This window comes from Portunus trituberculatus, chromosome 46, assembly GCF_017591435.1.
Source record: "Portunus trituberculatus isolate SZX2019 chromosome 46, ASM1759143v1, whole genome shotgun sequence".
In the NCBI taxonomy this organism is placed as follows: domain Eukaryota; kingdom Metazoa; phylum Arthropoda; class Malacostraca; order Decapoda; family Portunidae; genus Portunus; species Portunus trituberculatus.
In genome coordinates, this window is record NC_059300.1 from 4,701,425 (window position 1) to 4,727,955 (window position 26,531).

Sequence of the window (26,531 nt, forward strand, 5' to 3'; positions counted from 1 at the left end):
TAGGTACTTATGCTGGGATAAGAATGAAGACTGGCCATTAATCTTCTGACCTTCATAGATCTATATTGATGTAAATGAAATAATCCAATCATACCCAAAGCTCATGGCAAATAAATACATTCCAGTACTGAAGGAGTTAATCTTTCAATCTAATCATACATCTAGGTAGCTCTTGTTTCCACTCGTATAACCATACTGAAAAAGTGCAGGCTTTGCATTAGTAAAGCTTATCAGTAGCACACTGTGGTCTCCAATGATTACCTACAGTACAGTTAAAAGAAAATCCCCTTTATGTTTATAAGGATAATAAATCGTAGTATTTATAGAAGTATTAGTAGTAGTTATTAATAGAAGAGAATGGCAACCTTCATAGGATACATTCTTGCGAGAGAAATGAGGGAGAACATACAATCTTCTGGTTTCTGGCAACTCCCGGTGGTCATGGAGACGAGAGAAAGATGGACAACACTTGTACACCATTTCACGCTGGCGTGTTCTCTGTAGCCTTTACCGAACAGTACAGCCCTGTCTATCTGCGTGAAAGGAAATGAACTCCAACTACGACAGAAAAGGTAATTGAGACTGTCGTATACCTTTACTGACTAGATACCATCAGTAATCTTACTAATTATTGCCTCGTGTTAGGACGCCGAGCTGGCCCACGCAATGTCCAGACAGCTCTTAAACTGGTGTTAACTTTGATAGCCGTGCAAATTACCACGTGTGGCTTGAAATAATTGTCTTCATTTTTCCTTTCTAGAATTACACCACCTGCCCACATCATTAGACCATAAAAAGTGCTGATTTCAGTTACCTGTTTAACGTTAGTAGAAGAAGCACTGCCACCTGTTAGCATGGGCGTAATTGGATTCCCTGAGGAGGGTGGTAAGGACGAATAGAGTGGTGGTATATTAGTAGTCTGTAAATTTAGATAAATATATAAGTGTCATGATTAGAGAGATTACGAGTGTTAGAGTAAGTGGCCTTTGGGTTGTTTAGTAATTATGAGCAGAATAAGAATCCCAGACTCAGATTATAATGTGATAATAGATTAAATATTTTAAGATTTCTCAGAATATTGGTCTATTGGCATATCATATTTTAAATCAGATATAATTACTACTACTACTACTACTACTACTACTACTACTACTACTACTACTACTACTACTACTACTACTACCACCACCACCACCACCACCACCACCACTACCACCACCACCACTACTACTACTACTACTACTAACTACTACTATAAAAATAGTAGCAATAGTAGTATAGTAGTAGTAGTTGTTGTTGTTGTAAACTGTGTGCTCACGGGTTGTCACGTAAGCATAAACCAAACTATGTCTATATATGCCTCAGAATGCAGTTAATATAATCATTATAATAAGATTTTCCTCGTAGCTAATAATGTCACGAAAAGTTCGTGGTAATCCATTTATTTGTTTAACTATTGTTTTCTTGGATATTATGGTCAGGAAATGTTGGTTGCATTTTTACATGTGTGTGTATGTTTGATGTTCGTGCTTCGGATGAATATATATATATATATATATATATATATATATATATATATATATATATATATATATATATATATATATATATATATAATGATAATGGGTGAAGGGATCCTACTAGCCTGATGCAAGTGTTAGCTACTTATCATGGCATGCTGTTCCTTCTTGTCTTATGATCTAATAGTAGCATGAATAATCGATGAATGTTATTATTGTTGTAGCTCGTAATTCAGTGTTTTATGTTTCTGTATAACTATCATTACTTCTTTCTTTCTTTCCTTTCTTTCAGAATCATCTCTTTATTTATTGCTTTTTTGTTTACTAATTCTCAGAACAAGATAAAGAATCAATGGATAATGACAGCATGGGAAAGGCTATATATAACGTTTGTTGTAATCATTAACATTACGATTATTGTCAAGACAACGATACTGCTAATAGAATGAAAACCAATAGAAAAAAAAATGACAATAGAAGTGCCATTTTAATTCTAACCACAAATGTTGCAATAACAATAAAAAAAAAAAATGAATAAGGCTTCTTTGTTCTGCATTCATGAGAATTCTCTTGCTATCTATCTATTCGTTTAGAAATGTTCTCACTCTTTCTGTCTCATGCACATGTGCTGTTTACAACTGTGCTATCCTTTCTTTATTAATGATGGCTTTATCCATGTAGGACAAAGTATTTACAAACATCTCACGGTTAGTTGGTGTTGCGGTTTTGATATGCAGTGTGTTGGATGGAATGAAGAATGTTCGTATTTGTAAAACGTTCATTCATCTCTCTCTCTCTCTCTCTCTCTCTCTCTCTCTCTCTCTCTCTCTCTCTCTCTCTCTCTCTCTGCAGTCACTTAATCAACTAAATGAAACCAAGTAATTAGCAATCAGAGGATCAAAGGAACATTTCAAGCTGACTCTACCTACCTACTCCCTGAGTCAGTCCCGTTGTTCCGTTCCGCTGTCATCACGTGGAGGGCAACTACCGCGCGTGTCGGGCCATATTCATCCCTCCTGCAGCAGCAAAACATAAAGCCCGGTGACTGCTCGTCTCAGTCCACGTGTCGCGGTGCCGGGGAGCGTTGGGTGGGGTGGTGGGAGGACCAGGGTCTTGGCAGCCAGGCACACGTCAGATAGTTTTTACATTTAATGCGTGTTGGTATTGGAACGTGTACTGATTATTAGTTTCTTCATTGATAGATTCTGTAGAAGATTAGATACTTATTATATGACTTGATTATCACGAAAAAAAAAAAAAAAAATCTACATAAGTTGTACTGAGTGAGAATGTCGGGTTATGCGTAGAGAACTACAATTTGTGGAACTCCTGTGTGAACATTAACAACTCACTACTTTTGTTAACAGATGCTACGTAGTGATTGGAAAGCCTCGTACTAAATATTCTTTGTAGTATATAAATAATAACAATGCAAATAACATGAAGGTCGTGAAATCATGGAACACCTTGAGTAAATTGCAGTGGCATATGAAGCACTCCTGCTGAACATTCTTTTCTGGTTATTTACAGATAGAAAATCATAACGTTGGGACATTAGTGAGTCCCTGAGAAGACTTGTACCTACCTGGAGCTCCCGCACACGCTGGTAGATCGACATGGAGAGCGTGAGGGTGTTAGGCTTAGGCCAGGCGGTGCCAAGCTCTTCTCATCCCCCACCAACCACCTCCTCCTGTGCCATGGCTGTTGTCAAGGTAAGGCTTGGTGAGTGTAGCTTATCTCTAAGGAAGGCACGTGGATTTGGCGCGGTTGTCTTGCGTAAAGGCGACATTTACTGTGTCACGTTGTAATTCTTATTAAGTGTTACCAGCAGGATTACACACAACGGACGGCAATTCCGCGTGGGAGTGAAAGGTGTCATTATCATACACTGAAGTTAGTATTTAACATGTTTTACCTTATTATGATACTATTCTAGATTTTTGTTTGAAGGTTTCACTAGGCAGCAATTATGCTATATGTGTAAGTTTGAGGAGTGAATAGAGGATATTGATATATTCTATGAGTATGTGACCATTATTAATATATATATATATATATATATATATATATATATATATATATATATATATATATATATATATATATATATATATATATATATATATATGCAAGATATATATATATATATATGCAAGATATGAAGTTAAAGGGTGTGAAGGAGTTCAGATACTTGGGCTCTCATATATCAGCGGACGGCAACCTGGATGGAGAGATCATTCACCGTATCCAATCGGGCTGGAAGAATTGGAAAAGAACAACTGGAGTGCTCTGTGACCGAAAAATTAGTGCAAGAGTAAAGGGAAAAGTGTTCAAATCGGTGGTTAGACCTGCCATGTTATATGGTGCGGAGACGTGGCCAATAAAGAAAGCACAGGAGAATAAGTTGGAGGTTGCTGAGATGAGAATGTTAAGGTGGATGCTTGGGGTGACAAGGAGGGATAAAGTGAGAAACAATTTTATAAGAGGAACAGCCAAAGTAACGGAGGTGACAAAGAAAGTACAAGAAAGGAGAATGCGATGGTTCGGTCATATCAAAAGGCGAGAAGAAGGATATGTCGGCAGAAGGATATTGGATATGGAAGTGGAGGGAAGAAGACGACGTGGCAGGCCAAAGAAAAGATGGAAGGATCGTATTGGAGAGGACCTGAGGGAGAGAGGATTGAGTGGAGAGGAGTTTGGGGACAGAGCCTTGTGGAGAAGACTAGTGAGGAACAGCGACCCCATATGAACATGGGAGCAGCTGCAGAAGAAGAAGATATATATATATATATATATATATATATATATATATATATATATATATATATATATATATATATATATATATATATATATGTGTGTGTGTGTGTGTGTGTGTGTGTGTGTGTGTGTGTGTGTGTGTGTTTCACAGATGACCACCAAATCCAACATAAATTAAACTTTTACACAATTTACCAAACACTTCATATTTTCAAAAGACTAAGAAAATTGAAGCATAAGTGTTCCGTGGCATTTATTTGTTATTTATTTATTTATCTTATTTTATTTTAATTTATTTATTTATTTATATATATATATATATATATATATATATATATATATATATATTATTATTATTATTATTATTATTATTATTATTATTATTATTATTATTTTTTTTTTTATCATTATCACATTCCTTCAACGCTGCGACTTTTCGTGACTTTGTTGTGGGACGCATTACAGGTGTGTCACAGCCACACCAACTCTCAAGGACCGATCAATCACAACGTCCTGAAATATTAAGTAGGACGCGCCTCTCTCCATTGCGACCTTCACGCGTCCTCGGCAGCATACGCTAGTTTCTTTTTGGTGGCTTCAACAAAAGGACATCTCGATTGACTCGCGACAGACTGTAATGATGATGTTTACATTTTTCCTTGTCGTTCTCATGGTTTTCGAGTTTAACATGGATTGTATGATTGTATGGGAAAAAAAGTATCCCCAAGCTTTTGAAAATAAATAATTTGTTGAGAGCCTGGATAATTTCAAAGTACGGACCAAGAGTTAAGGGTTTTAATCACCATTACTACTCTGCCTATTCTGCCTAGTTGCAAGTGTGTTAACGTCACTCTTGTTTAATGATTCATTATTTGCTTGCTTCGCTTCTAAGTAGACAAGTAAATATCGTAAGTGACAGGCTCTTTTGATTTAATTCAGTAAGTACAAAATTGCATTTAGTAATTAATTTATATTGTATTAGTCTCTTATTCTAATATTATCTTGTGTGTGTGTGTGTGTGTGTGTGTGTGTGTGTGTGTGTGTGTGTGTGCGTGTGTGTTGTGATATCTCGCTCAAGTTGTGCCTTTTTCGCTGGAGCTTTCTTTGCTCTCTCTCTCTCTCTCTCTCTCTCTCTCTCTCTCTCTCTCTCTCTCTCTCTCTCTCATTTGATCTCGAATTTCTCCTTTCCATTTTATGAATGAGGTGCACGAAGCGTCTGGATTGCGGTAAAGAGAATAAACATTGTTACGAAGAATATGCGTCATTGCAGGGACTAATTAGAAAGACTGCCCCGCATCTCACAGCGTTATCAGTTTGTGTTTGTTTACACTACACGCGACTGAGTTTCCTTCAAGCTTTGTTAGGTGATGCGTAGAATGCGAGGACCGGAGGACTGTATGTACTCAGGTGGGTCAGGATCTTGAGAGGTTCTTTTCTATAGCAGAGTGAAAAAAAAATTGTTGGTATGCAATATTTTGCTGTGATTTTATGTTTATCGTTAATATATTTGCTGTTTTGTCTATATTGAGTTTTATCTGATTTAGTTTATTTGTTCGGTTTCAGCTTGAAAAAAAAAAAAATCAACAAAGATAGAAAGGAATTGGTAGATGAATGGGGACGGATCTTAGTATCAGGTTGTTAGTGTTGAGTCAATAGGGAACTTTAATAGAAGATGAGACACATTTATCGGTGGGAATGACAGATGGAAGTAGGTAGGTATGTTTCTTACAGGGACTGCCACGTGTAGACCTGATGGCTTCTTGCAACTTTCCTTATTTTCTTATGTTTGATGTGTTTATGTTTGATGTGTTTGGTTATTATTTACATTTATTTTCCTATTATATTTGTTGAGGAATATGCCACAGACTTGAGAAGCACGTGCCTAAGATTAATGGATAGATTACAAAGACTTAGAGAGAGAGAGAGAGAGAGAGAGAGAGAGAGAGAGAGAGAGAGAGAGAGAGAGAGAGAGAGAAACTTGCGTAGGAGGATAATGATACCAAAAGTAAAACGTACATCTCGTATATCAAACACTGTGGAAATACAATCAATACAAACTACAGCCAAATGATATTCAGCACATATTTTCGACACAATTTCCAATCCACAAGGTGTAACGTATTCTGTCACATCGATGTTACAAAGTAGGCACTTGGGAATTTTTATCACAAATTATGAAAGTGTTACTGAAAATTACAGAGCACACATTGCTGTCATCAATGTAATACAAAGGCAGTTTCCCGAACTCATTACTCATGAAGACAAGACAAGATACTGTATCGTCCCGTAGCCATTATTATACTGAACACTTCCACACACAACATGACTCGCTTTGTCTCTTAGTGATGAATGTTGTTATCTTCATTCCTTCTTGATCGTTTTCCCATGTGTATATTTGCAGAATTTCAAGCTCATAATAAATTGTAAAGGAAGAAAATAAAAATTTAACGGATGAAGTTCAATGAATTTTACGTCAATTAAAAAGATGGAAAGAACAATGAATAGAAGAAATGAACTGATATAACCTGAAGTATTTTCCGCCCATTACGGCAGGGATAGGTCATATTAGCAGAGTATATTATTTTTTTTTCTTTTCAAAGGGATATATGACATTGCCGCTGTGTATAAGGGTGCGCAGTAGGAAAATGCTTTATAAAAAGAATTGTATCATGTGCAACGTGGGCATGTGATGGACACTGTATGAGAGTGTACAGTAGAAAAAGTCAAGTAAGAGAATTTATTCAAAACATCATTTCTTTCTGTATTTGTTTTTCTTATCAATCTTCCTGAATTCTAGTGTGTATTTGAACTTCGCAAAAGGTTGATAACCACTGCCTTACGTAACTAACAAACAACTAAATGAAAAAAAGGAAAACTTAAGAATAAAGAACAAAATAATGGAGAAAAATAAGAATAACAAATAAACTCGAAAAATGTGTAGATAAAGAAAAAGAATAATGAATAAAATAAGATAACCCGAAATCTATCTCGTCCCTTACGTAACTAACAAACTAAATAAACATGAATATAAAGAATTATAATTTCCACGCAACACACGACTTCCTCTTTCCTAACTGTCAGTCACATTTTTTTACAGGAATCCTTTGGGCTGTCCTCTGTTTACATGACAACACAATATTAACCTAAGACTTTATTTTCTCTTCCCTTCTCTTTGTTTTCTGGGTTCTCTGGATTCAAATATACTGTAGATTGTATACCACAACGTTCTCTGCCTGGGGTCCGTCTAACACTTCACTTCTCAGGCCTGCGTTATGATACATGTCCTGAAACGCTTCTCTCTCTCTCTCTCTCTCTCTCTCTCTCTCTCTCTCTCTCTCTCTCTCTCTCATCACAGCTGTTTTCAGAAGCCACAGAGATAAATTAACAGATTTTCAAGAATGTTTCTCAGCTAGTAACATAAAAATATTGTTGATACATCACTAAAACTATCTGATAAAAAAGGATGAGTAAATAAAGCCCTTGTAACTTCAGCAAGAAACTTTTGAATGAATTGTAGGTGCGGCGCAGAAGTGTCGCAGAATCCTAAGACGTTCCGAGGTAGGGTTTGACGTGCCTCGTGTTGGGATTAGGGTCACGCACAAGGCTGTTCACAAACTTTATAATCTGTTAGTTTATTATCCTTGGCTGCTCCCAACTCTGCCCTTCCTTCGCCCTCCTTCCATGAATCATCACGCCCCCTAGAGAGAGAGAGAGAGAGAGAGAGAGAGAGAGAGAGAGAGAGAGAGAGAGAGAGACTGGTTGACTGACTGACTGACTGACTGGCCATGAGTGCTGTTATTGTCTTACGCAGCTCGGGTCATGGAGGGCAAGACAATACAAGGCATGCAAACTGAGAAGTGGTGGTGGTGGTGGTGGGGCCTACGTGTGGCGGGCTCGAGTATCACTTTTAAGGTCAAGTGTATGTATGACTCACTGCGGGGCATCTTATCTTGTCCGATCTTTGCAGCTCAGTGCCCGAAAATTTTCCTTTTATCTCTTCGCCACCTCGTCAGCTTGTCATCCGTCTTCTGCTGTGTTGTGTGCCATGTCTATTATTATTGTTATTATTATTATTTTTTTTTTCGGGATGAATTTGTGTTCGAATATCTATTTCCTCGTTTTCCAAGATTTTTATCCTCTTTTTTCCTCTTAAGTTTTGTGTCTTGTCTTGTTTTATTTTTTGGGGGGAAGTCGGGGGGCGGGGAGGAGGCCTGTTTCTTATGTTTAACTTTTCTTTCGTTCAATTTCATTTCCCCCTCTTCTTTTCTCGTTTCCTGTTGTACTTTGTCGTATTTCTTTTTTTCACTTGCGTAGGTTTTTTTTCTTTCATCTTCCTCCTTGTCTTCTGTCTCGTGTATTCAGCTAAGTCAGATTTTGTGTGCGTATCTTTGGATTTTTCTTCATCGTTCTCCTTCTTGTCTTTTATCTCTTTTTATTTCATAGAGTTTATTTATTTATTTATTAACTCATTCATTATTGATTTATTTACTCATTTGATTATTCGTGTGTGTAGCTACATTTTTATTAATATTCCTCTTCCTCTTTGTTTTCTATCTCCTGTAAAAATGATCTCGTTAGTGTGTGTGTGTGTGTGTGTGTGTGTGTGTGTGTGTGTGTGTGTGTGTCCACGCGTATTGTGTGTGCATGCGTGTGCGTATGTGCGTATGTGTATGTGTTTAGGTTCTTTCCATCCTCGTCCTCCATGTCTTGCATCTCCTGTATACTCTATCACTCGCATTCTTTTATCTCTCTTTTGCCTGCGTTTGGATTTCTATCGCCTCGGTTTTCCCTCACGCGACGCACCCCTCCGGTATCCTGTCAGCTCCCCGGCGGCCTCCTGTTCGCTTCGCTACGTATCGACTTTTTCTTCTTTGCTCCATGTTTGTACGATTCACCCACCTACTGTTTATTGAAGATGGCCATGATAAGAACCAGAGTAAGAGGAGGAGGAGGAGGAGGAGGAGGAGGAGGAGGAAGGAAAGAAGGTAAGAAAGAGAAAGTGAGAAACATGAAGAAGAAAATAAGATGTAGGAAAATGAGTTCATAAAAAGTATACTGGCTTGCAACGTTATTACTTGCTTGAGTGCAGAGGAGAACGAGAGAGAGAGAGAGAGAGAGAGAGAGAGAGAGAGAGAGAGAGAGAGAGAGAGAGAGAGAGAGAGAGAGAGAGAGCAAGCAAAAGCAAAGCATTTAAGTGGGAGGAAAAGAAAATAATAAAAGAAAAGGAAAGCAGAAGATAAAGATGAGAAGAAAAAGGAAGAAAAGGAGGAAAGTAGTAAAAAAGTTAGGAAGGAAAATTAGAAAGAGGAAAAGGAAAATAAATTTCTCTGCTTGTCTCCCCTCCTTCAATAGAAAATACAGCTGGAGGAAGAGAAGGAAGGAGGAGGAGGAAGAGATGCATTGTAGGAGGGTAGGGAAAGAAAATGAGAGGAATAAGAATGATAGAAGAGTGTAGGAAGTAAAGAAGATGAAAGCAAGGAATAGGAAAAAATACTATGAATGAAAAAAAAGGAGAGGAGGAGATTAAGAAAACAAAGAGGATAGAGAAGGAAGAATGCAAAGACAAAGAGATAAAGAAGACAACGAGGAAATGGAAGCAGAGAAGGTGAAAAGAACGCAAAGAGAAAATGGGAGAAGAAAGAAGATGCAGCGGTTATAATGTTTCCCTGCAGCTGGTGTTTCCTTGCTCAACACAGCCCGTCGTTCACTTGACTCTCGCGTGTTACCGCCGAGTGTGCGTTTCCCCCGCCATGCAGGTCCTATTACGAGGCTCTCTGCCGTGATGCATGCTTCAATACTCATATTTTCAAGGTTATACAAGTTTTTTTTGTCTCTTTCTCTCACCGTTTTTCCCTGATTCTGCACAGCTTTTCCAATTCTGAAACACTTTGCTCTCTCTACGACGGTTTTCAAAGGCTGAGTTGTCGAAGGATTTTCTCCTGCTAAGAATGCGGAAATCTAAATATATCATTAGAATCGTAAAGCACCCCGTCAAAATAGAAATGTAAATTGAACTAGAAGTGTTTTAGAACATCGATGAGACACACAAGCACACTGTGACCTGAGCAAAGGGCACCCGTGGAACCTGCGAGAGGTGTGGGCTGCAGCGGTGAGCAAGAGCTATTTTAGTCCCTGTAGGTGGCGAGACAGACGTGGGAGTCGTTGCAGCATGACAAAGTGTATATCTCTCTTGGTTTAAAGTAATGTTTTCTCTCTCTCTCTTCCCCATGGCAAAAAAAAAAAAAAAAAAAGGAATATACTAATAATATGTTGAAGGTTTTTGCATCATTATTACTGGATTCTCCCGTTCACATCCACACCCTAAAGCAAGGTGTGTGTGTGTGTGTAAATAATAATAATAATAATAATAAACGGTTTATTAATTAGGCAATGTGTGTGTGTGGGACATTACCACAATAAATATGTTCTTATGTGTGTGTGTGTGTGTGTGTGTGTGTGTGTAAGTAAGAAAACTTGGGTAAAGATTATAAAAGTTTTCTTATTAATTGATAGAAACTACTCGTGTGTAGAGTCACGCGTCCAAACATTGTAATTATCTCTCTCTCTCTCTCTCTCTCTCTCTCTCTCTCTCTCTCTCTCTCTCTCTCTCTCTCTCTCTCTCTCTCTCTCTCCCAAGACCATAACCATTGATGTTTCGCCTTTGACCTTGACGCAGGTGACCATAAGATGAGCGAGGTCACACAACGATGACGTCACACACACACACACACACACACACACACACACACACACACACACACACACACACACACACACACACACACACACACACACACACACACACACACACAGCTCCCTGGTCCTGCAGTGTCTGTGTGGCGGGACGGGAGGCAAGATGGTGCGTGTGATCATGGTGCTAAAAGGTAACTAGACAGTCATCAAGCAGCTTACCACTATGCCCTCAGTACTTAGACCTCCTCTCTCTCTCTCTCTCTCTCTCTCTCTCTCTCTCTCTTTCCTCCCTTTTCATGCAGTTTCTCCTTTTCTTTCTGTCCTTCTTTTGCTTTCCTCTGTTTCATAGGATCGAAGTTTATTTATTGTTGTTTTCCCTTTATTTATCTCCATTACTGTCTGTTGTTGTATCGTGTTTGCTTTGTTTATTGTTATTGTGTGCTTGCTGGCCACGTAATCTCATATATCAACAGTGGCTTATGTTCAAGTTTCCAGTGCCTTACGTAGATATTTGCTGTGGTTATTGTTATTGTTAGTGTTTGTGTTGTTTGGATTTTTTTTTTCCCTTTTTTTTGGGGGTTACTTAAGTTTTTTTTTTATTGGTTTGATTTGTATATATTTTCTTTCATTATTCATTTACTTTTTTTTTTGTCTGTGCCTAACTTTTTTTTGTGTGTGATTTTTGTTTCTGATTTCGTTAGCTTTCTGTTTCATCTTTCCGAGTATTTTTAACATTTTTCTCATTATCCTCTCGTATTTATGCTGTTTCATCCATTTAGTTCACCATAATTCCATTTCAAATATTTATACTGTAGCTGTCTATTTATTTACCCCTTTTAATTCTCGTTGATGTGTTGACTAGTGTGAACTATTTCGTGAGTGTTAATGTCTGAAGAAGGCTGAAATGCTCTAGTGATGCAATACAGTGTTGTGGCGGATGCTGTGGTGTTGTGAGAAGGAAAGTCTATACTGTAGTGTTGACGTGTTGCATTGCAGATTATTACCTATATAGTGTTGTGATTGTAGAGTTGTGAAGGGATGTGTTGCAGTGTGATGCATTTCAAAATAGATGGAATTAAAATATATGATGGTCAGTGTTGCGCTGTTTTTCGTATTTGGAAGTGCTGTAGTGCTGGCTGTTGGAGTAGGTATTGCGTTGTGCTGCGTGGCTGAAAGTTTTGTTGCGTTGTGTTGCATTACAAGCAAATGGACGGTAAGAAGACAATCACAGTTGCGAAAATCGTGTGAATGATGAGTTTGCAGAAGAAATCGAAAGTAATGCCTGCATGTGTTGAGGTGATGGGCATTGTGTTGCGGGCGAAGAAAGGAGCAGAAAGCGTTGTTATAATATCAGACGAAAGGAAACGGTGTAGGTGGGTGTGCGTGGGTGAGTGTGGGTAGAGAAAACAGTGAAGCGGAGAGAAAAGTTGTTTTGAAGGAAGTGAACATGCGGCAAGTATTACAAAAACTTACTTGCTGCTTCAGGTTCAAATGCCGCTAGCGAGTATTATATTCTGCCTCCCTGAATCCTGTCATACCAACATTCCCACACGGAGGAGTCAGGAGTCAGTCAAATAAAGTGTCAGCTGTTTCCCCGAAGTGCCGCAAGCATACATATGAAAGAACATCATAAATAAAACTCAGATAATTAAAGAAAACTCCGTCACGGTGCGTTTTATCACCAATCGTAAACATCACGAGAGAAAAGTTAAGAGGCAACTTGAACATGCGATGCGACAGACTCCACTCAGATGCTTTCTAAATAATGAAAGTCGTGTATTCAGCTTACCTGTGTTGTAAATGTTAGCTGGTGTTGCGGTAAGAACCTTCACACGTGGGTTGATGTGGCGGTGGCGGGCGGGAGGCTCAGTAAGTTAGTAAGTCCTGTTAATGCCTTACGTCACCAGCCGCTCGTGGGATGGCGGAACTCTCATCCAGACGTGCGCTGGTTGTTGCTGTATTAGGAGAGCGCCCCGCTCCCCTGGCCATCCTCAGGTGCACCATGGCAGGGAAAGGGAAGAGGGAGGCACCGCGTAGGAGGGTAGGAGGGATGAGTAATATTCGTATCCTTATTGTGTCTCACCTTCACGAGATTTGAAATTATGATATCTGGTTAATTGTTATGGGCAAATCTGTACAAGGCTCCGCGCGCGCGCTTGTGTGTGTGTGTGTGTGTGTGTGTGTGTGTGTGTGTGTGTGTGTGTGTGTGTGTGTGTGTGTGTGTGTGTGTGTGTGTGTGTGTGTGTGTGTGTGTGTGTGTGTGTGTGTGTGTGTGTGTGTGTGTGTGTGTGTGTGTGTGTGTGTGTGTGTGTGTGTGTGTAATTCACCTCCTCTTCCTCGGTCGTCTGCTGGTCACCCAGCCAGTCTTCCCCATTACGGAGCGAGCTCAGAGCTCATAGACCGATCTTCGGGTAGGACTGAGACCACAACACACTCCACACACCTGGAAAGCGAGGCCACAACCCCTCGAGTTACATCCCGTACCTATTTACTGCTAGGTGAACAGGGACCACACATTAAGAGGCTTACCCATTTGCCTCGCCGCTTACCGGGACTCGAACCCTGGCCTCTCGATTGTGTGTGTGTGTGTGTGTGTGTGTGTGTGTGTGTGTGTGTGTGTGTGTGTGTGTGTGTGTGTGTGTGTGTGTGTGTGTGTGTGTGTGTGTGTGTGTGTGTGTGTGAAAGAAAGAAAGAAAGAAAAAGAAAAAAAATATTTATTGCTTACTTTTTTTATAAAATGTGTGTGTGTGTGTGTGTGTGTGTGTGTGTGTGTGTGTGTGTGTGTGTGTGTGTGTGTGTGTGTGTGTGTGTGTGTGTGTGTGTGTGTGTGTGTGTGTGTGTGTGTGTGTGTGTGTGTGTGTGTGTGTGTGTGTGTGTGTGTGTGTGTGTGTGTGAAAGAAAGAAAGAAAAAGAAAAAAAATATTTATTGCTTACTTTTTTATAAAATGTGTGTGTGTGTGTGTGTGTGTGTGTGTGTGTGTGTGTGTGTGTGTGTGTGTGTGTGTGTGTGTGTGTGTGTGTGTGTGTGTGTGTGTGTGTGTGTGTGTGCGCGCGTGAGATTGATGGGGTGATATCATTATTAACAAGCCCATTTTCATGAATAATTGCGTCTTTCATCACACGAATATTCGGCTTCTTGATATTTAAGATTAACATATACATTATTATTTGAGCGGCACGGCAGACATGATTATACGTGTAAAGAACGGTCAAGAAATAATGAAACACACACATCCATACATCTATTTATCAATGAATTACTGTTTTCTATCACCAGTCGCTTTACCTGAAGGTGGTGGTGGTAGTGGTGTTGGTGCATGGCGGCGACGACAGTCAAGGAAATAGAGCCCAGCATAACTTTTAATTGTTCATCATCCTTGCAAATTTGTGGTAATTATGTTGCGTTATTGTGGGAGTAGTTCATGAATTAATATAATGAGCATAGTTGGCGTCCATTGGGTGGTCCCGCCAACGCTGATTCAACGAACCACTTGGGCATTTTGCTTCCTGAAATTCTGTTGGGGGAAGCTGAATTATTTGTCTGTCCCCGTCTGTCTGTCTCCCTATCTCTGTCTGTCTCCCTATCTATCGGTCTTCCTGTGTCTTTTTGCCTGTCTGTCTATCTATGTATCTTTTTGTGTGTCTTATTAATTTTTTTTCTTTGTCAGTTATTGAGAACGTCACTATACTAATAAGTGTTCACAAGGCTTAATCATGAATGACGAGCGAGACTGAAAAGTTGCGGGAATGTTGTTGTGTGTGGCTGACAGTGACTGATCGTGGTAAAGCAAAAAGGTTCTGGATAGGGAGAGGACGGGGAGTGACTGACAGTATGACTCTGAAGATGTAACAAGGAATGATAATGAATAAAGATGGTGATAAGCTATAAAAGTATAATAAAGGTGAGAGTGAGTAATGTAAGGATAAGAGATGGCAAAAAGATGTTTCCGAGTAACTTTTTTTTTTCTCACGTGTTTTGTGTATAAAAGTGACTAGATGCGATGACAAAATACAAAGATATTGATAAATAATGAATAAAATGAAATGATAAAGTAAAGACAATGGTGGATGACACAAAAAAATATGATGTAAATAAATTAGCATACCTTTTGCATTTTTTTTGTTTGTTTACGTCTTCAACAAAGTTCTCATGGTTGTGTGTATAGGAATGAATAAACATGATGATAAACTATAAATGCAATGCCAGATAAAGAGAACGATGACATTTTAACCCCGTTTTTACCTTGAGATTTGTGTATGATCAGACCAACTTATTTACATTAAGAAGGGTCTATGGAGGATAGAAGATTACTACCCACAATCTTGACTATTTTAAGCCCCACATGAGTGTCTGGAGCTGTATAAAATCACCAAATAGTAACCAGAATGAATATGGAAACGCATCATGATACTGAAGGGGTCAACGGAAAGATAACAGTGGATATCAATAGTGGATAATATAGTTTTTTTTGTATAATAATGAGCCAAGACGATGATAAACACCAAATATAATGATAAATAAAAGAGAATAATGAAATGATAAGTAATGGATGGAAAAGATAGAAAAATAATGATAGCGTAACCTTCTATTTGTTCCCTTCTACGTCATTAGTGTGTGTGTGTGTGTGTGTGTGTGTGTGTGTGTGTGTGTGTGTGTGTGTGTGTGTGTGTGTGTGTGTGTGTTGGTCCTCGTCTTTGTGAATGGCAGGTGAATGGTTGTCCCTCTGGTCGATGTTGCCCCTGACACCCCTGACCTGTTTGGCGAGGGAAGCAATGAAGACACACACATCTTTGCTGCAACTCCATCGATATGTATCTTTTTTTGCAACGTTTATATATTTGCTTATTTTTTTATTCTCTTGTTGTTGTTGTTGTTGTTGTTGTTGTTGTTGTTGTTGTTGTTTGTTTGTTTGTTTGTTTGTTTGTTCGTTGAAATTTTCCTGCTTAATCTTCTTTTTCTCTTCATTTTTCTTTCTTCTTCTTCTTCGTCTTCGTCTTCGTCTTCGTCTTCTTCTTCTTCTTCTTCTTCTTCTTCTTCTTCTTCTTCTTCTTCTTCTTCTTCTTCTTCTTCTTTTCTTTTTTTTTCTTCTTCTTCTTCTTCTTCTTCTTCTTCTTCTTCTTCTTCTTCTTCTTCTTCTTCTTCTTCTTCTTCTTCTTCTTCTTCTTCTTCTTCTTCTTCTTCTTCTTCTTCTTCTTCTTCTTCTTCTTCTTCTTCTTCTTCTTCTTCTTCTTCTTCTTCTTCTTCTTCTTCTTCTTCTTCTTCTTCTTCTTCTTCTTCTTCTTCTTCTTCTTCTTCTTCTTCTTCTTCTTCTATTTCTTGTTTTTGTTCATCTTCTACACTTTTTCTATTTCATTTTTTTTACCTGCTATTTTGCTGTCGTCCATTAGAAAACATCAATCCCATAGTATAAATTGATAACATTTCTTTTCAGCATCTATTTATGAAAGAGAGAGAAAAAAAGTCCACATCACACTAAACCAACAGCAGTGCATTTCTTTCCCACGTTCATTTATGGGAAAGAAAAAAATAAAAGGCTCTAATTAAAGATACCAATCAATATGGCAAAGGATGTAAGTGACAACCAGGCGGGAGCACGTGAGGGAGTCTTTATCTTGGTGGTATTGATGCCTGGCAGTGTGCGACCCCCGGCGGCAGGTGGTCCGGGTGCCTTGGCGACCTCGGGATTGGTGGGACGGTCTAGTCAGTGCTGGCAGTGCAAGTGCAAGCTTCATATTTCATACTAATAGCAATGAGAAAAGCTGCTCTGGTGTGACTACTTTCCCTTTCACCTTGAGGGCTCTTTGTGTCAGTGGTGTGTGTGTGTGTGTGTGTGTGTGTGTGTGTGTGTGTGTGTGTGTGTGTGTGTGTGTGTGTGTGTGTGTGTGTGTGTGTGTGTGTGTGTGTGTGTGTGTGTGTGATGGCCTGGGTCGATACTTTTTGGCTAACTTCGTTCTCTGTTTCTTTCAGTAATGGCACTGTGACCATTTATTCCCCTTCTTTTATTATCCATTTTCTTGCCCTTGACCGATTTGACACAAAAGAAAATATAACATTAAGGTCTTTCAAAAGGACAAATTTTCTGAAGCCACAGAGATTAATATATATGAGTATTTTTCCTACTTAAAGTCCTGAATCCAGTATATATGGGTATTTTTCCGAATTAAAGTCTAGAATCCTTATTGAATTATCAGTAGAATCATACATACTCATGAAAAGAAAAACCTTCCGCTATCTATACATATCAAAAACAGTCGAGACAAGACGGCGAAGTGTTTAAACAATACACGAAGGTTAACGGTGAGCCTTCTTTGTTCTCATATCAATCATCTGAATGCAAAAATAACATCAGGTACGCCTCTATATAGAGTATTAGTATTAACATTGTTGATGCATGAATATTGATTCCCTCGCGCCTGTGTTTTAGCTTCGGTCGGGTTCTGAGAATGTTTGTGTTCGTGTTTGCGTGCGTCTGAATGTTGGTATCGAGCTCGTGCAGGCAGCCGGCGGGGGCCAAGGTCAGCGTTTGGGTACGGGGAGATGGGGGAGGGTTCCGGAGTGTCGTTGTGTCAAGCTCATCCTCCCTACCCCCCTATCCTCTCCTCTCATACATTTTCTTTTTCCCTTTTCCTTTCATCCCTTCAAACAAACCATTGTCCCCTTTTTTTTCTATTTTTCTTTTCCCTTTTACCTTTTGACATTAACTGCTGTCTTTTTTTCCCTTTCCCATTTTATCTTTACAGACTAATTACATTCTCCCTCTCGTCTCCTTTTCCTTGGCCTTTCCCTTTTATCTTTTTCAAGCTTATCAACGTTCTCTTTCATTCTTGTTTCTTTTCCCTCTCTCTCTTTTCTAAGTTACCGACTCCTCCCCCACTTTCATCCTTCTTTCGTTTCCCCTCCTATATTCTAAGAAACTCATCTATGTGTCCTTTCATTGTTATTCTATATATCTTTCTCTTTCATAAGGGACTCGTTCCATTTCCATCCTCATTCTCATCCTTCTTTTCTTTCCCTTTCCCTTTTCTAAGAAACTCAACTCAACCTTCCTCCTTCATTAATCCTATTAATCCTTTTATTTAATATTTTTTTCTCTCTTCTAAATGACTTAAGCCTGTCACTCTCTCTATACAGTGTGTTTCTTAATGATGTGTTTTTGTTATGTACCTTGTATGGCATTTGATAATTGAATTTTGTTCTTTACTTTGTTTATTCGTACTTATTTAAGCGCGAGTATAAGTGAGTTTGTCGTATGGGTCATCAGTTTATTAATTCACGTAACAGTTCTTTTTTTTTTTTTTTTTTTTTTGCTTCAGTCAGTTTGTTATTCATCATCATTTATGCTCGAGTATAAATGAGTTCCTTTGTTGTATGAGTCATCAGATTATTAATATACGTAATGGTCTTTTTTCCACTGAGTCAATGCAGGTTATGACTAGTTAGGTCGCTCCGCCCTCGTGAATGATGCAGACTCACGGCGCAGATTTAGGCCAGCTGTGGGAAACTTGTCCTTCACATTAAGTAAACATGCGCCTTGAGACATTTTACAGTGCGTTTGATTTAATATCCCGTGGCAAGGTCGGGCCGGGAATAGTCACGCTCACTGTGTCGTCGCCGGATGAAATATTGTCGTATTATTCACCATTGTCACGTCGCCTTCACCCCGCGACAGAGTTATGACCACTGCACCTGGAATACACGTATCTAGGTCACCTGCATTTGTGGTTCAGTTGTAAGTTGTTGTGTTATCATTGTAAGTGTCGCTTTTTGTCGTTCGGAATCCTCTTGAAATCTCTGCACTTAGTTTGAGTATATTAAAAAAAAAAAAAAAGATACAAAGATGTAGGATAGTTTTCACTAATTTGTTTTCATGTCATATTTTATTGTAATGGAGAATTATATTTACCAGTATAATTAACCAGTTAGCCTTCCAGTAATTTCTTTGTCCTGGAATCTCCGAGAATAATATTTACAAGAACATAATATTTCAAGCAAGGGCTAATTGTCGAGCTTCATCATGTAATGCGATCAAAACAACTCTTTCCTTCCATTCTTTCTATGGCGATCTAGTCTTACAGTCCTCCTACTAATTGATTATTTTCAACGATAACGCATAATTACACACAACAGTGCCTTTTAACAGTAATGTCAAATTTTGTCAAGTAATGCGATAAAAAACTTCTTAACTTTCTGGACTTTTGGTCTCACGTTCCCGTTTACTGAATGATTATTTTTAACGAGATGTATATAATTGCACTCGCCAATGTTAATTTTAACAGAAATGTCGAAGTATATTAGACAATGCGATAAAAATAATCTTTATTTCCTGTACATCTCTGGTCGTCTCATCTTACGCTCCTCTCCAATGAGTGAGTGTAGTCAAGTGAGCGGCAGTCGATGGGCGTGACCTGCGTGCACGAGGGCCGCCAGCTGGGCCTTGGGAATAGCGGTGCTAGTGAATAATTGAGTGCCTCCGCCAGGGCATGATGAGACTCAAGGCACAGCGGGGCTCTTCGTTTCTCCTCTGAGCCCTGGAGAACATACTCGTAATCACGTGACTCATGCCTGTGCTGGAGCGTAGATTATAACAAAAGGTTTGATCCCCTCCTACCACCAGTCACTAGTCAGCGATCGGTGCGCCCCAGAGTGCCTGGTGGCTCCTGGCATCGCTGTGTGTTTACCATTCACTTCTCTGGACGCTAAGGGGACGCGTTCCCTCTCGTGTTGATTCAAGGCTCCCGAACCTTTACGCTCCGGGGTCCACTGGTGGTAAGGCCGCGGGGAAGTGCGAACTGCTGCCACTGTGTGACTGTGTGACTGTGCTATGTACTATTAGCGAAGATAGCAAGGCGCTAATTTTAGCCTCATTTAGATGACATTCCCTCGCATAACAAAACAGTGTTGGATTGCTACGTGAGGTAAACAGAAGGTAAATGAATACACAGTAGAGACGTGATTCGCACTTAAAAGTAGAGACTGGTCTTGTTTGGTGCATCTCGTAGAAGACGTGTGGCGGTGCCTTAAGTGCCAGCTGCTTTGAAAGTGTGTGCGGTGCCTGGTGGTGCAGTGATGGGATGCCTCCTGCTCTTTGCTGCTGCTGCTGCTGCCTCAGCTTAGGCGGGGTGAGTTCTGGCATTTTCTGGACTGTTTCTTGGAATACAGAAAGAATAATTCATTATAGTTTAGCTCTTAAGGTTATTCCCGATCTCTCTCTCTCTCTCTCTCTCTCTCTCTCTCTCTCTCTCTCTCTCTCTCTCTCTCTCTCTCTCTCTCTCTCTCTCTCTCTCTCTCTCTCTCTCTCTCTCTCTCTCTCTCTCTCTCTCTCTCTCTCTGTCTGTCTGTCTGTATATCTGTCTGTCTATCTCTGCCTGCCTGCCTGCCTGCCTGCCTGCCTGCCTGCTTGTCTGCCTGCTTGTCTGCCTGCTTGTCTGCTTGCTGTCTGTGCTGCCTGTCTGTCTGTCTGTCTGTCTGTCTGTCTGTCTGTCTGTCTGTCTGTCTGTCTGTCTGTCTGTCTGTCTGTCTGTCTGTCTCTCTCTCTCTCTCTCTCTCTCTCTCTCTCTCTCTCTCTCTCTCTCTCTCTCTCTCTCTCTCTCTCTCTCTCTCTCTCTCTCTCTCTCTCTCTCTCTCTCTCTCTCTCTCTCTCTCTCTCTCTCTCTCTCTCTCTCTCTCTCTCTCTCGTATGAAAGGGTAAGGCTTAGTGACAGGTGACTCAGGAATGTCTTGCTTCAAGGTCAGGCACTTAGTGACATGTTTCCTTGTGTCACACGATCCGGCGTCATGCCAACACCCACCAGCGTGCAGGTGTGTTGCGTAACCTGTTCTGTCTCTGTCAGGTGGTCTGACGTGGGGAACACTTTGTGCCACTGACACTGACAGTCTTTTGCCTTGGAGATACCCTTGTAATGATTCCCAGCTGATGGGCGGTGTGCTGTGATGGGTGTAATAACACTGCAGCCTGTGTTGAGGGTGGTTGCGTGTTTCACTTATACAGTCTTGATAACAGAACGCCATTTCCATTGATGAGAGCCTGGTAAGAGTGATAGGTCTTAATGGATATTCACCAGTTATGGAAACAATGCATAGTCACGTAATTGGAGTGGTGTGACATAAACAGGAGCATTTTCACGTCACTGAGGTCATGACATCGGAGGGCAGGGCCAGGATGAGGGCCGGTAGACACGCTGAACGTTTTCTGTTCGATAATATGATGTATTATAACGCACTGTAACCACCCTTTTGTTATCAGCCACTTATCTCTTCCACTCTTCCGTCATCATCATCATCATTATCATCATTACTATCATTATCTTCATCATCATCACATGAAAGGCGGACGTGTTATTTACATTTGATCTATCCGTAACACTTCTATCCTACCACCTTGGTCTAGCTCAAGCATATTGCCGTGTTGAGGTGCTTACCCCCGCCAGGCAAAGAACTTGCGCGTAACCTCAGTGCTGACACAATTTACCCAAATGTTCACTTTCCCTTGCCAGTCGGTCGATAAATTGATACCTAAGGAGTGTTGCGGAAGGTGACGCGTGGTGACCTGGATAATACAGGCGTCTTTGTGTCCCAGGTGAAGGAGTCTTACTTAGTGCAAGGAGAGGAGTCATGTGTTCAAATAGTGTTCAGTCTCTAACGTGCCTCTCGTGTAATTCTTGATTTGATTTTATGGTCACTTTGTCTTAAACATGTTGAAGTTAAGGCCTCTCTGGTGTATCTGGTGTCTGGAGTAGACTTGCAAATTAATGAAAAGGATAGATTTGTGCTTCAGGTAGAGTATATTTGCATGGGTAGACTTGTAAGGGCACAATGAAGGTGACATTATTTCATCATTAAAAATACTGTTTGTGTACTCTTGTGAAACCACCGTTTTAAAAGACTGTAGCCTTCTGAGTGCCGACACAATTGCTGTTCTTTGTATCACTTTGTATAGGAGGGGGACTGAAATATTGCAATGTCCAACACAAATAAATATAATGTTGAGGTGTTCTGAAATGTCCGTATGTCATATTGAACTGAAATGTGGTTAATATTCTCCCTCTTTGTTGGTCTGTAATAAAGAATTTTGAAAAGTCCATCTGGCATGTTCAGTACAAATAGATCTAGTTTTCTTACTCGCTTCTGTCTCTCTGTGTTAAAAGGTTCTAAAGTGTCCCTCTGTCATGTCCAACGTAAACACACATAGTATTCTTTGATATTCCATGTGTTGAGGTGTTCCGAAGTATCCTTACGTCATGTCCAACGCAAGCATATCTAGTATTCTCTCTTTATTTTTCAGTGTTAAGGTGTTCTGAAGTGTCCTTAAGTCACGTTCAACACAAACATATCTAGTATTCTCTGTATTTCTTTGTGTTATGGAATTCTGAAAAATCTCTCATGTCCTGCACAGGCACTCCCAGTCTGTAATAATTCCTGTCATTACTAAGCCATGAATTTGCAACAAGCAGGCCTCTAAAATGTGACTCAAAGACCGCCACCATCGCGTTATGCCGAGTCACCAGCCAACGCCCGATAAATCTATAGGGGTCTGCTGTTTTGTCACGCTACGGATTTGTGGATATACAACTGCGATCTATGTGAACCTTGTTTTTACCGTTTATTTCTTTATTTTACTTATTCATTTCATCTTGTATATGATTTACTCTGCGGTGGATGTAATAGAAAAGAAATTAGCTTCTATCTTTATCCTGTTATTCACATGTTCTTTACGGGAGCGGCATTTGAGCGATTTTTAAATATTTCTGTTATTTATTTTGTTTTTATTGTTTTATATTCTAACTCATTCACACAGACGAGATCCAGACTTCATATACTCGTCCATTATAAGTCAGAATAGAGTAAATGCATAGTTGTGGTGGATGATTGATATTACCTTCATTTTTTTTTTTTTTTTGACTAAAGTATTATTAATTTCCAACTTGATGAAATCCTGTCAATATCTAAAATAAAACTTGAATCAATGATGTTTTTTTTTTTTCACAATGAGTCAAGGTTCTTTGTGCATCACTTTGTTTGAGAAATTCTAGGGTCTCTTGTTTGGAGTCAGGGAAGGGAGCCAGTGAGTGGTGGTGGTGGTAGTGGTGGTGGTGGTGGTGGTGGGGACATTACTGACAGCACGAATGTCTAAAAATACCCTAGGATATTATTATAGGTAATGAGAGAGAGAGAGAGAGAGAGAGAGAGAGAGAGAGAGAGAGAGAGAGAGAGAGGACAGACATGATTTTTTAAAGAAAAAAAAAAAAAAAAGGTGCCAATACCAGAAGAAAAAAGACAAAAATGACGCAGAAAAGAATATGGAATCCATACGTGTAGTAATAAAAAAAAAGACAGAGAGAGAGAGAGAGAGAGAGAGAGAGAGAGAGAGAGAAGGAAGCAAAAAGAAATACTCCAATACATAACATGTAATCACAGGCCACGAGAAGGCTAGTGGGCGCGGCGGTGCACCTGGCTATACCTGGCCGCCAATACACCCATGTGCTCACTAATTAGCGCAGTAATCACCCAGCCTAATGAGCCCTCTCTAAGCAGGCGCCGGCCATTAGCTAAGGTCCCTGTGGTGCTTCGCCGGGGTTTGGTGGGGGAGAGGGCGTTGCTCGAGACCATATCCAGAACCACTTCTTTCCCGGCACATCCATTACATTCAAGGCTCTAGCTGAAATTATACGATATTTTAATCCCTTCAGTACCATGACGCGTTTCCATATTCATTCTGGTTACTATTTGGTAATTTTATACAGCTTCAGAAACTCTTGTAGGGGGTGAAAATAGTAAAGACTGTGGCCATTGCTCTTCTGACCACCATAGACCCTTCCTAATGTGAATAAAATGGCCTACTCATACACAAATTTCAAGGTAAAAGCGTGTCCCAGTACTGTAGGGGTTAAGGGTATTTTTGCAGTTATAGTGATAGGTTAACAAGATTTCTGCCTTATGATCAGGAGAAACATTCTTTACAACGGCTGATCATCTCTATGGCTTTTGGGAATAGTTCTTGTGAGAGAGCAAAGTGCTTCTAAATACGAGCCTCGGTAGGAGAGAGAAAGGCGTCATACAGAACCTTTTACGTCACAGAGGAAAGGTCGAGTCAGTCAGTTTCTCTCTCTCTCTCTCTCTCTCTCTCTCTCTCTCTCTCTCTCTCTCTCTCTCTCTCTCTCTCTCTCTGTCTCGTTCGTTTGTTCGTTCTCTCGTTAGCTCGCTTGCTCGCTCTCTAGTTCGTTATGTGAAGAGCCAGGAATAGATCGCAGGTAAAGGCTATCTGCTGCTGCTGCTACATTGCTTCACACTTCGCATCCTCCTTCCCCGCTTTGTAGTGGCGAGATGGTGGTTGGATATGAGACTGTTGTAAATGGAGCTAGACCTTACGGAAGAAGAAAAGATAATAAAGAGAACGAACACAAAGAAATGGTTAGTTTGTGTATATTGATTAGATTTGAGTAAATACGATGTTATGCAGTGAAAGCAAAGAAACAGGCAAAAAAAAAAAAAAAAAAAGATAGAATAGATAAAAGTCGTTATGAGAGAAACATATAATCTGAAGGTACTACACAAAGCTGGGATTGATGAAGAAAAAGCATATAAATATATAAACATTATGTAGTTGTCTTCTTTATTTATTCACTAAATTATATATTTGTTCGTATATCCTCCACTTGTATATTTGCTTCCATGGTTACTTCATTCATTCTTTTGCCTTCTAGTTCTAGCACTGTCTGCTATCTGACTGGACAGCTGAAGTCACGTCGTTACTCAGAGTATTGTTATTACGGCGTCCAGTGTTGCTCGTTGCGGTCATCAGCCACATTTGTCTTGACACGCGAGGGAGAAGCAGTCATTGCAGGCCATAGTAAGGTGACGAAGGTACAATCATGCTTAACATATACAGTGACATAAACACATGATAGATAGCTACGTACTTACTTACATATCTGGGCACAGTGATAATATATAAAACAGATTCAGGTTTCAGTATGCTATACCAAGCACAAACTGTAACATGTCACTAAGATCCGGCTATCCAGTTTGTATAACTATACTGTATTAACTACCAGTTGTGGGGAATGATAAGGATAGCAAAGTGCTGTAGGTGGTATTTGTATGTGAACTCTTCTGACCTAAAAGCGTGTGAAGTGTACGTGCATGAAACGATACAGAAGGTGACAAGGTTAAACTTATAGCAAATTCAACTTAGATATCTCATGAAGTGTATATGTGTGAATTTTTCCAATCCTTGAAAAGTGTGTGAAGTGTGCCTGTATGAAAGAGTGAAAGAGAAGAAAACTGCAGTAGTTGAGTATAAAGCAGACTCAACATGAACATATTAGGAACAATATATGTGTGAATAATTCTGATGCATAGTAGGAGAAATCACCATGTTGATTTTGGTGACCTTTAAAGCCGTGTGAAGCGTGCGTGTATGAAGCGATGGAGAAGTGCAGTGGTGGAGTATAAATCAGATGCAACGTGAACATATGAGGAAATGTTAATGTTTGAATTCTTCTTACTTTAAAGCGTGTGAGGTAGGCGTGTAGGAAACTATACAGAAATATAACAGATTAAACTTCAATATTCTAGCACGTATCTGTGTAAATTCTTCTGAAATTTATCAGGAAAAAAAGTTATATTAATAAATTCTTCTAACCTTTAATGAAGGGCATGTGAAGTGTGTGTGTGTGTGTGTGTGTGTGTGTGTGTGTGTGTGTGTGTGTGTGTGTGTGTGAGAATCGATACAGCAAGTGCAGTAGGCGAATAAAAAGTATAGACATAAAGAGAAGGAATCTATATCTGAATTTTAACATTTAATCCTTAAATTGCAACATTCAGTGACCCAGAACACTCAAAGGGACTGTATAAAATCAATCCAAGCACGTACAGAAATTGAAAAGAGATTAAAAGAATATATTTTCCAGTTTAATGTATAGAGATGACTGTGGAAGCCCCTTTGCCACACAATAAATAAATGAATAAGTAAATAAGTAAATAAAAATTGATAAATGAATAAAACAAAATAAATGAATACACCAAACAAGATAAAGAGATAAAAATCAATCAATAAAGAATGGATGATTGAATGTTTTAGAGTAGTTTTGAATTAATGACCATTGAGTCGAGGAACAGTGAAGGAGTTAATTAAGGGACTGTTGAGTTTAGGTTTAAAGAAGAGAGGCGATTTCGTTCGTCTTTCGGTTTCGCTTTGGACAACGATGCGACAAACCCGGCTCTTCATTGGAGCTTTTTCCTTTTTTTTTTTTTTCATTTATTCATCTATATCTATTTTTCTATTCATATATATTTTATTTTTTCTATTTATTTATCTCTTTGTCTTTTTATTTACTTAGCTTTCTTTTAATCTACACTTTTATTCATTCTTTCTTCCCATCTCTCTCTTTTCTATTTATCTGTCTACCTATTTATCTAGCTATTTATATATTTTATCCATTTGTCTCTATTATTTTCTCTTTTTCTCTTTCTAGAATGAAGTTTTGTAGTGTGTTTTGTAAATATTGAAGAAAAGAAGAGACAACCGTAAAATTGGTGGTGTAGAGTAAAGGTCACCA

At 39.4% G+C, this 26,531-nt stretch overlaps 1 protein-coding gene across 1 annotated transcript in view; it reads left to right on the top strand.

Moving 5' to 3' along the window:
* Window positions 1-11,024: 11,024 nt before the first annotated feature.
* Window positions 11,025-26,531, top strand: part of LOC123520356 (muscle M-line assembly protein unc-89-like) — a 55,375-nt gene continuing 39,868 nt past the window's right edge. Inside the window, 1 exon segment of the mRNA XM_045282590.1 lies at window positions 11,025-11,164. Within this exon segment, the coding sequence (XP_045138525.1) occupies window positions 11,137-11,164 (28 nt within the window). The 5' untranslated portion in view covers window positions 11,025-11,136.